Raw genomic sequence first — 14,306 nt, 5'->3', positions numbered from 1 at the left:
CCACCAGGCTCTGCTGCTGAACAAAAGAAATGCCTGAAATGATAATGGGTGGCAAGAATTCAACCCTCTGCTGCTATTTCACAGCATTCAATGCCACCAGTGAGGATGTCACCAGCCATTATTTTCTAGCAACTTCTCCAAGTGACTTTCAATTTCCTTTGAAATGGAGATCAACAGGCAGAATAGTTTCGACCAGCTGGAGCATTTTAAAGCCTCATGCATGGTGGGCCTTTATTCCTACTCCCAGGAGTAGCCTTGCTGACCACACAGAAGTTTGGGTTGGATATTAGGAAGAACTTCTACACTGAATGGGCTGCCAAGCATTGGCACAGGCTGCCCAGGGAAGAGCTGGAGTCACCATCCCTGGAGGGATTTAAAAGTTGTGTGGATGTGGCATTTGGGGACATGGTTTAGTGGTGGCTTGGCAGTGCTGGGATAATGGTTGGACTCGGTTTGGAATGTGTTTTCCAAACTAAATGAGTCAATGATTCTGTGATTCTATAATTTGTATCAGCAGATCGCCTGTCCTGGGGTTCACAAGCCCTGAGAGGGGAATGGAAACACCCCCTGGGTGCTGAGGAGCAGTCAAGTAACTTGGACTGACAGTCAACAAGGATGCAGGAAGAATCCCTTACAGAAAAGTGAAAAAATCATGTCACAAAACATTCAACAAATTAACGTGGCACGGGCACCACAGCTGCTCACCCCAAGGGTCACAGTCCCTAACATGATGGATTACAGCTCATGGGTAATGAGGGAAGCACTGCAAAACCCCTCAAAGAATGCCTGTCACTCACAGTCCAAACCCACTGGCAACAGCCAGAGCTGTCACAGCTCTCACCATAATCCAAAAAAAGCAATTAAACTCAGCCCCACACTCACAGCTTCAGAGCAGGGGGCACATTTACAAATGACCCTCTGGGCCACCTGAAAGGCAGCCCTGCTTTGATACACATCTGCACCCTGATTTCCATCTTCACATGGCTTGTGTTTCTGTAATTATTCTGCAAGAATTACTGATGGGTTGGCAACAGCTCACTGCATCTAGCATGACCTGCAGCTCTGGGAACTGCAACATCTGGAGGTCAAGTAACAAGTCAGCCACAGTGCTGGGAGCAGAAACAGGCTCCAAATTCCCAAACTTCCTTCTTCAGGGGCTGAGACAGCCACGTAATTTTCTCCCTCACAGCTAACAAGCCACCAGCAATGTGGATTTCAGAAATGCCAGGTGACATAGCAGCCTAAATGTCACTCCAACAGGGAACCACAAACAGATTTAGAAAAGCATTGCAACTCTTCAGGATGTGATTAAGCCTTAGGGTAGTACCTTTGTGGGTGACATGCTTATGTCCTGATAATTAAGTCAGTAAGTATTAGTTTTAGTTAACAGAAAGAGGAATTTTTAAATCATCCCTGCCATTTGCCCAACCTGGTAGCTAAATACCAGGTCAACAAATGTAATTTCTGCCAAAAAAATGCCATTTGGGTGTCAATAAACTCAATTTTGTCCATGTCACAAGAGTGGAGCTCAGGTAATTTTACAGTGCACTGGGTAAAGCTGATAGAGCAGGGGAACCTGGCTAAGCTGCTTTTGTCTGTGACACTCAGGGAAGCTGCACTCTGGGCTGGCTGCTCTATCTGTGTCCCCAAACTCAAAGAAGGGCATCACTTTCAGACTGTGAAATGTCCATTTTTAGCCCATTCTGCTCAAGAGCACTGGAGTAATAAAATTTTAAACGCAGCAGCTTACACAGTGTATAGAAAAGAGCAAGAGGCTCCAATTTGGGTCTAATATTGGAAATTTGAGGCTAATTTTCAAATAGTCATAACAATCGGGGCTCTTTTGGTTTAGGACAGTCAGATACACACACATTACAAAACTGCAACTTCATGCAAAATTCAGAACTAAGTTTGAATGCTTAAAGTTGCAAGGTTGAGAGGCTGATTAAAAACACTGACCACTTAATAAATTATTGACCTGACCCTCCTTTAACTGTAACAGTGTGAAATACTCTTGCCTTCACTCCCATCTCTCCTGGTTCACCCTAATAAAGGACACAGACGAGCAGGCCAGATCTGCTATAACTGGGAACCTATTAGTTGATTTTGTTTTTATTTTCAAAGAAATCACCTCGCCTCCATCTTTTCTCTAATTTCTCCAAGAAACTGGCTGTTTCTAACAGCCTAATTTTAATCACAAAACTCACCTGTGGGAACCAGTCACAAACACAGTAACTGCAGTGGTTAAACTGCCTCCACAGGAATCTGGCATTTGTTTGGGTTTTTTTTTTAATTGAGAAAAAAACAAAAAAGGAAATAAAAAAAAGAAACACTACCAAATGCAACCCTCCGCATTATTTGCAGATGAATCAGTCTTGCTCGTGATTCACCAACTTCCTTTGCTAAACACAGAGCAATCTGCCCTGAAGGGAGACAGAAATTCCCTGTAAGACACAACATGTGCCAACTGTCCCCTTGTTCTGACACCAGAGGAAAACCAAAATTTGGAGATGTGGGGTGGGATGATGAGGGAAGGGCACTGGGAGGGAGGTTTTAGAGACACCACGACCCTGAAGCAACGAGAGCCAGCTACAAACTGCACCTGAAGAGCCCCTTGAAAAACTGCAGATGCTTCTGCCTAGGATTGGATTTAGCCCTACGGATTTTTAAGCTCCTCTTGTTGAATAAAAAATAGTTACCATAGAAACAGCAGCATGGTGAGTAGCCGGCCGCAATGCGAGCGCACCTTCTCCGTATGGCTCAGGGGATGCAGATGGCACCAGGGCAAAGATCCCCTCCCACACAGCTCCTGCTGGGCTCTGCTGGGCACTGGCAGCGTGGGCAGAGTAAGAGAGATGGATATTCATCCACCTGGGGAGGGGTGGGTGTGCTTGGGTTGGGTTTTTCAGCATCTCGGAGCTCTTCGTGAGCATCCTCCAGAGAGAGGTGATTGTGATCCACGCTCAGGAGTCACCCAGCAAGGGTGGCACAGGTGGGAACAGCTGCCCGAGTGCTCAGAGTGGAAGCAGCAGTGCCTCTGCTCACAGCCCCTCGACACACAGCCCCTGGGCTCTGAGGATTGCCTGGGATGCCCTCGGTAGCACCGTGGCAGGAATTGCTACTGAGAAATCAGCAGGAATTTGTTAGAGCAGAGAATTCAGTGCACATGGTGAGCTGCAGCCACCCTGGAAAACAGCTACACTCCCCAGCTGCTTCTGATTTCTTTGAGGATATCAAGCCATCTTTAGATCATTCAACAGCAGATTCATTTGGGTTGGATGAGACACCAATGATAATCTCATCCCAAAGCCTCTGCCACGAACAGGGACACCTTCCATATCCCAGGGTGCTCCAAGCCCTTCCAACCTGGCCTTGGACACTTCCAGGGATGGGGCATTTACAACTTTTGGGCAAGTGTCTCACCAACCCCACAGGAAAAAATTTCTTGCTAGTATCTGATCTAAACCTTTTTTTTTTTTTTTCAATTTAAGCCATTCCCCCTTGCACTATCACCCTTGCAAAATATCCTAAAATTTGTGACTTTTAGGTATCACCCACCCCACACATGGGACCAGATGCTGCTGCAGGTGCACATCAGCCCCTCTCAGTGGAACACACTGCCCAGGGATGTGGAAGGCAGGAGCTCAGGATGTCACAAACTCCCTAACACCAAGCCTGGATGCTTCAACTAAACCTTTTGCTGACCTCTCCCCATCCTGAGTGACCCCAGCACATAATAAAGGAAACAACACATGCCAGAGGGATAAGGAAGGCTGAGGGACCTGGTTCTCACTCACCCCATCTGCTTGGCTTGAACAGCCTCTAGCATTTCTCTCCCAGCCCTGATGTTCATATGGTGCTGGGGCACCCCAGACAGGGCTTGGCTTTGCCCACTTCCTTGGACTGCTCTCCCAACCCAAATCCTTGCACAGCCTTGCCCAGTCAGGAGGCAGCTGGAGTGGATTAGAGCTGCTCCCTGCTCACAGAGGCAGCACCAGGCTCCATCTCACCCTCTGGTATCAGAGACATCCCTGCTCCCTCTGTGCTGTCTCCTGGTCCTCAGCAAGAGGAACAGTTCCAGTGGATCAAAAGGCAGCAGAGCAGAGGGATTGGGAAGCCATGCACGTCTCAAACCAGGCAAACAGCAGCCATGGAGCAGGGCTGGAGAGCCCATGGATGGGGAGGAACAGATGGAGGATAAATAACCTGGCAGCCTGCAGACAACACGGCAACTCGTGGGTTATTAAAGCCCAGCATGCAGAGCCAGGGCCAGCACAGCCATCAGGGCATGAAGGAGCTCAGGACTGGGGTCTGGCTTCCAAGGAAAACCAAAGCACACTCCTTTTAAACTGCTGCATCAGCACGTGCCCAGCCACTGAGCAGGGATGGAGACACAAAAACCCTGCTGGACTTCAAGGTTACTCATGCAGTCAGGTCAGAATGGTCTGTGAGCTGAAAGTATCCCATCTCTAATTTAAACTCTTCCACAATACAAAACACTGGAAGAAATCACTCTAAAACACCCAAAATGTTTACTAAATTCTGAGAGATGTTGTCTTCCTTTTAAAAAATAAAAATATCAAGGTGTTGGAGAAAGTGTCACTCTAATTCTCACTTACTAAAATGCACAGTTCATCCAATGGAAAAACTTTCTTTTTTTTAGTAGGAAGGAGTCCTGATTAATATTTGCTTTCAGGACTGTGAGTGTAGAACTAGAAGCACTACTCTGTCCTGAATTTCAGGGCAGCTCTTGCCTGGGTAGTGGATGGTCCCTCCATCAGCCTCCTTAGGAGAGACCTGTCCCAACTGATTATGCCATTAGTTTTAATATTAATTAATACTATTAACTGGTAACAGGAGACATCCAGAAGCTCCAGTCAGAAACAGGGGAATACTGGGCTGGGCATAATATAGAGGGGCTTTTGCTAGAAATATTTAGAGCTGGAAAAAAAACAAACAACAACTTCAGGAAAGGAGGAGAGGAAGGTAAAGGAATGGGACCAAAGGCTCTAAATCAACAACTACCACTGTCTTAGATAACACCTCTCTCTCCTGATAAAGCAGTTTATCAGGGTTTGGTTTAGGGATGTGGCTGGTAACAGCTCCATCCAAGCCAGACATCAGGATTCAGTTCACAGGAATTGGGAACACGAGGCCAACAGGCAAAATCCATGGAAAGATGGTGAACACCCCAAATCCTGGGTAGGATTTAGTTTCCCAAACAGAGGTTTCTGAGGATCTACAACATCTGCAGGAGACACACACATCTGGCACAGGAGACTGGAGAAAGCAGAATGGGAGGTCAGAGAGGATATCCAGGATCTCCTGTCTGCCTCTCTCCAGGAAACTAAACTCATTCTCTATACAAGCAGCTGGGCTGGAACTCTATTGGTGGTGTTAGGGCTGTGTTTGCAGCATGGCTCTCTTAAAGAGCACCAGCAATGCCAGCACTGAAGCAAACCACTGAAATTGTCCCACTGAACTCCAAATCAGGCACCAGTAACATTTGGACCATGTGTATTCATATCTTTCTTCCCTGACCATTTTATCAGGTGCCCTCTGAAACCCAAATCATGACCAGCACAAAGCAGGGGTAGGGGCATCCCAACAGCACCCTGAAATCAGAGCAGACACAGCAAAGCACACATGTCCTTGGGTTGTGGCCTTTGGGAAGGATTTGTGCTCCTAAGCCATTCAAGCATCCTTGAAAACCCTGTCTGTTGATTTTTCTTCAAGGATCAACATGTTTTCTGAAAAGCAGGGAACGACAAAATAGCAGGTGCAATGCAAAAAGCTTCTGTGAGGAGGAAAATTTATTCCAGGATGTGCAGTTTGCAAAACACTATGTTTAGTAGCTGCATAATAGCAGCATTTTCTGGCAGTTAAACATCACATTCCTTTCTCAAAGGATCCTAAAGCATTTCACAAACACTTCCAGCATATGGCCAAGTGTAAAACAGCACCAGGAAAAAAAAATAGGAAAGAAAATCCTGTTTGTAGCCTTCTCCCTCATTTTTACAGCAGGCTCCTGTGGTCTGGTGCCCTCTCCCTGGATGCCAAGGATCAGGGCTCTGCTTCTGCAAAGGGTTTTGGAGCTGCTGCTGAGGAACACCACGTGCCAAGCTCAGCTCTGCCACACTGAGCATGGATAATTCAGACCCAAACCCAGAGTTTTGGAGTTCTCAGGCAGAACCCAAGCCTGTGACACCAAAACTGAGGAGTGTCACTGCTGACAGCAGCCATGGGCTGACAGAGCAGACAATTCCACACTGCAGAGGTGGCTCTGCTCTGCCAGTGCCACCTCCTGGGGACAGCTTGATGGCACCACAGTGACACTTCCTCAGTCAGGCAGAGCTTTAAGGATAATATGGATTTAATCCAGCCCAGGGGACGTGCTGATGGAGAGTGAGCACACACCTACACCCTGCTCAGCCATGGAATCTGCAGGGAAATGTGGGAAAAACAGAATGTAACTGCTCAGTGTGCAGTTACCACGTCTGCCAAAGTAGATTTTTTCAGCTTTCCAGAAGATCTCCAAGAGCTGCCAGCTGTCAAACCTTGTGTTTTTAATCTCATCTAACACACAACAGCTACAGTGGCAAGGAGCCCCAGGCACCCTGTAGAGACACTACTTCTGTGCTGGGTTTGGAAATAAAATAAAAACAATTAAAATTAAAAAGAAGTTGTAAAAGACACCTTTGGGTATGACACTCTTTGCTGGGATCTGGGATTCTACCTGAAGGTCCCACACATTGGATTTCTCTGCAATATCAACTGAGTTTACTCTCAGATGTCTCCTAAAGCCTTAACTCATGTTTAAGTCACTACTAGAGGAAGACTTTCTCACAGGCACGGATGACATCTTGTCTTTTTCTCCTTAATTAAGATGTACAAAATGGAGTTTATTCACCCTAAATGGGCAGAATAAAGTGATGCCCACACACAAAAAAATTTCTTCAGTCTCCTGCCTTCCCAGCATCAAAAACCAGGGCTCAGAAAGCACCAAACTCTGAATTCTGCTCATCTTGTGCTCACCTTCCACATTATGATAAACAGAGAAGTCCTACTGACCTAATCATGGACCTAAACATTGATATTTTTGCCACATTTGGCCCCAAAGTAATTCTCCTCTTAGGCCATTCAAGCATTCCAAGGTTTTGCATTGTCTTTCAAGAGGAACATCTATGCAAGCTCCAACCACACAGCACAGCAACTGGAATGTGCTGAATTCAAATTTATGACCTGCATGCAATAATTAAAATAAGTGGGTATAAGTCTGGCACGCTGGGAAGAGGCAGCAACACAGCTGTTAGTTATAAACTTTTTTTTTTAAAAAAGGATGTTTCATGAGCCTCATCAGAAACATTCTTCACTCTTTCACACAGACAGGAATAAAATTTACACATTAGACATTCCCTTTTGTAATTTAATCCCTGCCCCACACAAAGCAATTTTGATCTTGAAGCTGCCAGTGCAAACTTTTAATAGAGTTGGCAGATGGGAGCCTTGGATGAGAAGAATGGCAGAGACCCAGAACTCTCTGCACTCCACTTCCATCCCAGCACAGCTCAAACCCTCATCTGTGCCCAAGGACAACACAAATATCCTCTCCCAGCACAGCAGAGCTCCCACACTGCCAATGAGCCACTGCCTGGGCCCCAGCAAAGTGTCCCTAAATTAATAATGCTAATTGCAGTGCATCTCAGCCTGTATTCCTCAGGGGAAGCTGCTGGAATGACCCTGCAGGGAGGGTGAAGGTGGCACTGGGGTTTTGTGGCAGCCAGAATGGGACATGGTAACAGCCTTATTCCAGTTATGGAACCACAAAATAATTTCAGTTAAAAAAACCTTCTAAGATCAAAGCCCAACCATTAAGCCAGCAGTGCCACATCCACACATGAACTGCAGCATCCCAAGGATGTTCTGGAGAATCCCAGTGCACTGCTGTTAAGGGCTGGGAAGGAACCCAGAGGGTCCCCAGGCTGGTGGTGGGGAGGGCAGCCTGGTCTTGTTGCATTTTGGCAACAGGAGCAGCAGAAAGGATAATGCAACATAGTCCTTTGTGTAATGGAGAACCAAAACAGAGCTTTATTTAAAGAAACACTGCACTATATATAGGGTAGTTTGTGCAAAACAGAACACAAAAGGCTCATTGGTCCAAGAAGGCAACACCTGTTTGAAAAAATGCTTTCTGCAAAAACAACACATCATTCAGTGGTGTTTAATCATTGTTACAATTCCTTGTCCTTGAGCAGCCTGAGAAACCCAAGGCTGCTTTTTCCCTGATTCCCAACCACATGGTCCAACAGGTCCCCAAGCAAGAGGCACCTCCTTGAGCATCCTCACATCCCTGCCCATCCCACCCCTGCCAGGATGGAACTGCTGGAAACCAGCAGGCACAGCTGTAAATCAGGATTATCTGGAGCCACCACAGTTAACACTAGGGCAGGTTTACATGGGAAATTAAAGCACACGAGTAAGAATTAAAGAAAAAAAAAATAGAAAAAGAAGATGCAGAAAAATTATCTCTTAATTCCACTACAGGTCCCTGAAGGAGGTTTCTCTGCCTTGTGGCTTGTGACCAGGTGAAAACTTTGGTGCAAGGTTCACAGAAATCTGTCCAGTTTGTGTCATATTTTATATTCACAGCCTTCCTGTTTCACAGTTGTGTACCATGTCTTTGCACAGCCCTAACAGAGTAAGACAAAAAACATCTGGAGAAATCCCTGCTGGTCATCCCCAAAAAACACCAAGAAGTAAGTCCACACATAAAAATGTGTTTTATACAAACATCCAAATTGTGACACTCCATGGTTATGTGTTACAGCCAGGGGCTTTCCAAAAAAAGTTTAACACAAGCTGCTAACCATGGCATGGCATTTATCCATCACAGGTTCCACAAGCAAAGAAAAAGTCTCTTTTACCTTGAACACTTCCATTGGAAGAGGAAAATTTGCTGCATCATTAAGGGATTTTTCCAGAGCGCATTTCCACTCAGTTATAGTCTTCAGAGAACAGATATCTAAAGGGATGACAATAACACAAAGAAAAAAAAAGAACAACAAAACCAAGAGGTGACTGTTTGGAGATCAAACATTTTTGGAAGATTGAAGTTCTTAATTCATATGAATGGACAGAGCAAGTGAAATGAACAGTGTCTATATTCCAAGCTGTGCAGCATGGATAAATTCAACACAAAAGCAACTGGCAGGGGCACACTGGAGGAAGATTGTGTTTTATATCCTGGAGTAAAACCCAGAAAAATTCACACCCTTCATATACTGCTGAAGGAATGAGAATTGTATTATCTCATTGCTTAATAATAGTGAAAAAACTCTAATTCGATTTTCATTTCTTAAAATACCTGATGTTTCCTAGTTTGAGGAGCCTCAGGTCTTCAGCCAATATTAGTCATATTTGAAAAAAACAAAAATTATTATTCTTAAGGCACCTGTTCATCAGAAAGATTTTGGGTGGGTTTTTTTTGGTTTTTTTTTGTTTTGTTTGTTTTATTCCAGGGTTGGGGTGGGTGTGGGAAGAAACATTTCAGCTAAACCTCCACCTAGACACATTTTTTACTATCACACCCAAACCAGAGCATCACACCAGAGCAAGGACTTACAATTATGAATTTTCATCATTACACTTTTAGGCAATATCTTTGTGCAGCTTCACATTGCTTCCAGTGAGTTTCTTTACACAGGTTTAATATTATTAAATCATGATATTAACAAGCCCTTCATGGTTCAGTGCAGTGAAATGCCTATGAATCATCAAAGGGAACAATGTAGGAAACAATACTGTGATGAGGAACATTATATTGGATTTACTCCTGCCCTAGAAAACATATTGTTATCTTGCACCTAACAAGTTATTGCAGAACATTCATATCATGGCCTCAAAGAAAGAAGATAGGTAGATAGACTGCAACAATTATTAAAATGGAAATGAACATTTGCTCAATAATAAACTTGAACCTTGATATGAAGTGAAGAGTGTGAAGCTTTTCTTTGGCCAGTCTGGCTTCCCACAATCACACTGAAGGTTCAATTTGGCCCAATTTGCATTTAAATCCTGTACATCTAATATCCCTATATATTTACTAGCTAGCAGAAGATTTACTGCTGTATCTTACAATTCTGAAGGAGGGAATAAAAAATATGTGTAAAAAAAAAAAAAAAAAAGGAATTGGCAAGCACTGTTTCCACCTAGCACTGATGGTACAAGAGAATTTTATGCTCTGAACTCAACAGATTTAAGACCTTATCAAAACAGGATTTGCAGAATCACTCACTGAAGTGGATGTATTTATACTTCCACTGTATCAAATCTCACTACTTCAGAACAGACATCAAGGATATGCATATGAATTTGAACACACTTGAAGGGGAATGTTAACCTTTCAGGGCAGTATTTTTAATTCCTCAACAGTCTGGTTATTAATGGGAATACAGATTTTAAGTCTTTGTTTGCAGCATGCAGCGGGCACAAGTGTAAAGAAGTGCACTCTTTATCTAATTGTTCGTTATTTTATAGTTTTGTTGCCCCACTTCTCCCTTGCTTGCAGGAATTCTGATCAGCATGAAGTGCAGGGAGGGGGACACACACTTTGTTTCTTTCTTTTTTGATTTAATTTACAGGGAAATACTTAACACAATATGATTTTGCCCCAGGCTGCAGCCAGCCTGTTGTTTCAAGTCTGAGTTCAGGAAACTGTGCCTGGTGTTTCCCTGCTGGAAACAGACCCTCATTTTCTGTTGTGATGCCAGTGAAGCACAGGAAAGATGAAACTGGCATTTTGGGCAACTCTGGCCAAGTTTTGGGCAACTTTGGCCAAAATCAGCAAAGAGAAGCAGCAGCTTCTCTGGGCAGTGTCAAGAAAATTCAAAATACAGAGGCAACTCCAGTGCTTTCAAGGGCCAGCAAGGAATATCATGTGCACATTTAATTAGTGGTGTTTTGCTTATGCTGGCAAGTGTATGGACACTAAATTGCATAGTTAAAAGAGCATAAAGCATTTTATTTAAGTGCCAGGGCTGCAGGTAATTGAACAAAGTGTACTGTGTCAATTTGTATTAGAGTTCACAAGTAGTGAGCAATTAAAATGACTGGCAATTTGTCTTTAAATAGAAAGTAGCATAAAACAGGATGATCTGGTCCTGCATAAACAGCTGAGCTCAGGCCATCAGTGGTTCTGTGTCAAGCAGCCTGTGCCAATTTGCACTAGCAAGGAGGTTTATTCCAGACTCAGATATACATCTGAAGGGAAAAGTAAGCTATAACCCCTTTGCTTCAGTTAAATGGGCTTGTGAGATATACAGAGCCTGTTTGGAGAAGACAGCTGGATGCTGTTTCATAGAATCACTGAATGGTTTGGGTTGGAAGGGACCACAGATATCTCTCACATTAAGTGGGTGTTAGGATGTGGGTGGCTTCAAGAAAGAGAACCCAACATCCAAAATACTGTTTGGGTCCATGGGTCCTTTATCTGAGCTGCTCTGCATCTTGAAAGATGGACTGGGAAGTGAAACCTGGCAGGAGCCAGGGGAAAGTCACAGGGAAAGTCACACCCCAGACAGAGAGGGAAATGAAGCTCAGGGTGGATATGCAGCAACCAAGTCAAGGGTAGGCAAAGCACTGTCACCAGCAGCAGAAGTGATGTAGAAAAACATAAAAACATCCTGATTTGATAGCAAGGGGACACACAGCCTGATCTGGGAGCAGCTACATGTCCTCAGCATCTCTTCAGAGGAGATTCACAACAGCTTTGATACACATTCTGAGGCTGTTCCCTTCATCAATCAAGGAACTGCCTTAACTGGCTTCAGATGTTCAAAATTTAGGACAACCAGGTGTGTGTTCATTGGTTTCAACCCCTGTGAGTGAGAAAAATAGGCTGAAAAAGATGTCATTTCATCTCACCTGTGTTTGTTGTGTCCTAGCACCCTCTTTTCCCTACTCATTCTAAAAAGAAGCAAATTATCATGCAGAACTGCCTTTTGATGCCTTCACCATGGCAGGTGAATCTAATCCCTGGTGTGTAAAAAAACAAGATACTGCCCACAGAATCTCTCCTTCCTAAGAAGGTCCACACTAGGTCTTTCACACAACAGACATCTTCCTAGTCCAAATGCTCCTCCCTAAAGAATTCACTTGGGGATGTACCCCCTGACACAGGGCCTCAGGTCCTTAGGAAACTTCATTTTTTGAGTTTGTGGCTTAATTAACAGCCTCATCCCTAAGTTTCTTTAGAGCTCTCTGCTGCCAGCATCTCATCCTCACAACTCACTGCTGCTTCCCAAGCTCCAAGAATCCTTCTGCAGAGGCTAATTTGAAGCAGATTCCATGAGATCAACCACTCAGGGTATTTTCTGTCTTCTTCCTCTCAGTTAATGTCTCACACACTTTATTAATTCACTGAGCCTCACAGACACGGTGGATAGTTGGACAAGAAGATCTTAAAGAAGTTTTTTTTTCCAACTTTAACAATTCAGTGACTGTGTTAGGTGGACATCAAATGATCAGCAGTGGAACAACAGAATTGCTGCCTTCAGAGACTCCTCAGATTTCCACTCCTGGCTCTGCAGTGCAGAGCCTGATTGCTGGCTCAGAAGGGGGATCAGTGACAGACCCCAGCAACAGTGATCAGGAGAGAATTTAGGAAAAACCAGAAGAGCTCAGACCTGAAGGGTCTTTTCTCAACAAACTCCTACAAGGCTCAGATTTAGGAGATGTAAAGTAATGAAGACCTATTTAAGTAAATATAAGTCAGCAAGAAGATCTGGGCAGAATCCATTAATAACAATGGTGACTAAAAAGTGAATTACTAGAGAAAAGAAAGGAGAGGAAACAGCTAAAACAGGTAAGAATCAAAGACTGAAATTTTAAAAGCTAAATCAAGGAGAAGGGAGAAGGAAACAACTCCAGCAAATGAAGAGTCTAGTAACAAGTTTAGAGAAAGACAACTGGAAAAAAAAAAAAAGAAAAGAAAGGCATGAGGGGTGAGGAATCCACAGAGAAGGATGTGCAAATGGATAAAAGGAGGAAAGAGTAAAAAGCAAATGAAATGAACTAAGCACAAATCTCCTTTGGGCCATTTCTATGTTCACCAAACCTATAGAGGCCAAGAGGGTTCAGAGATAGTAAATGAAAAAGTTGTTTCTCTGTAACACAAAAGCTCTGTAAAATAACAGAGTGGGTGATATTCATGCTCTCCAACATTCACATCTGATTTAGAAGTGATGGGGAACATTGATTTCTACCTATCAGTGAAGAAAAACTATCAGTGAAGAAAAACTTCCAAAAATCACTCAAGACCCAAGTCTCAGACAAACTTGTGAACACGAGAATTGAATACACTGGGGTCAACTCTCCTCATCAGGTGAGGGACAGAAGCCACATCAGAAACACCTTCCAGAGGAAGGGAATTTAATATTCATGGAAGAACTTCACCCACAGCACAAAGAAAAAGAGGCACAGACTTGACACACTGTTAACCTACACAGGAGAGGGTGGATCAGCCTGTGATCCCAGACTGGCTTAAATGAGTCCCAACCCCTTTCCATCCAAGCTGGCTTGAACACTAAACTCAACCCTAAAGAGCTTCTTCTCCCAGTTGCAAAGACATCAACTGAATTTATTTCATAAAGAATGCAGCTCACCTGAACCACCCTGAACCCAAATTAGATGGATCCCCCCTCCCATCTGTACCACAGGCAGAAACCACTGACAAAGCAATGTGAAAGCTGGAAAAAGACAAACATGCTGCTCAAGTATCTCAAAACATCAGTGCACACCACAAAGGCAGACACCATTTCAGGGAGATTCTTTACCTGCAGGTGGGTCCATTCTGTATTTATTCTCTTGACACCAACCCACTGGTCGAAGTCTGCAATCCAAGTAAAACAACCACTGGTCATAGGATTCAGTCTCCTCCAATCCCACATAGCGAAGGCGTAATCTTCCTCCAACATTTTCAACCACACTAACTATCCAGTACTGAAAGGGGTTCTGGGAATCCTGCAGCTCTATTAAGGAATCAACTGTAATGAGGTCTACAGGGTTTTTTCCTCGCAGAGGCTGTTTGAATAGAAGCAAAACTCCTTATTTTAAACTTTATTTGAAGACTTCTCAAGGAAACAGATGACAGCAGAAGATTATTTTTGTTTTTTCACACCATCATCCAAGCGATCAGCAAACAGTCTGTTCTTCTTCTATTTTACCCAATGTCTTCCAAGTGCAAATTCAGAAGTAAAACAGAAAACAACAGTTGTGCTAATTTCTCAACCGACATCATCAACAACAAC

At 43.9% G+C, this 14,306-nt stretch overlaps 1 protein-coding gene across 1 annotated transcript in view; it reads right to left on the bottom strand.

Annotated features, from left to right (window-relative positions):
* The window catches only part of SFMBT2 (Scm like with four mbt domains 2), a 107,527-nt gene that overhangs the window by 47,167 nt on the left and 46,054 nt on the right, over positions 1-14,306 (bottom strand). The window contains exons 6-7 of the mRNA XM_079304945.1: positions 13,833-14,079; positions 8,925-9,022 (exon numbers count right to left, since the gene is read on the bottom strand). Of these exons, the coding sequence (XP_079161071.1) occupies positions 8,925-9,022; positions 13,833-14,079 (345 nt within the window). The remainder of the gene's footprint in view (positions 1-8,924; positions 9,023-13,832; positions 14,080-14,306) is intronic.

Source organism: Erithacus rubecula (assembly GCF_903797595.1).
Source record: "Erithacus rubecula genome assembly, chromosome: 4".
NCBI classification, from domain to species: Eukaryota; Metazoa; Chordata; class Aves; order Passeriformes; family Muscicapidae; genus Erithacus; species Erithacus rubecula.
The sequence above is the reverse complement of the archived record's forward strand: the minus strand, read 5'-3'. Positions and strand labels throughout refer to the sequence as shown.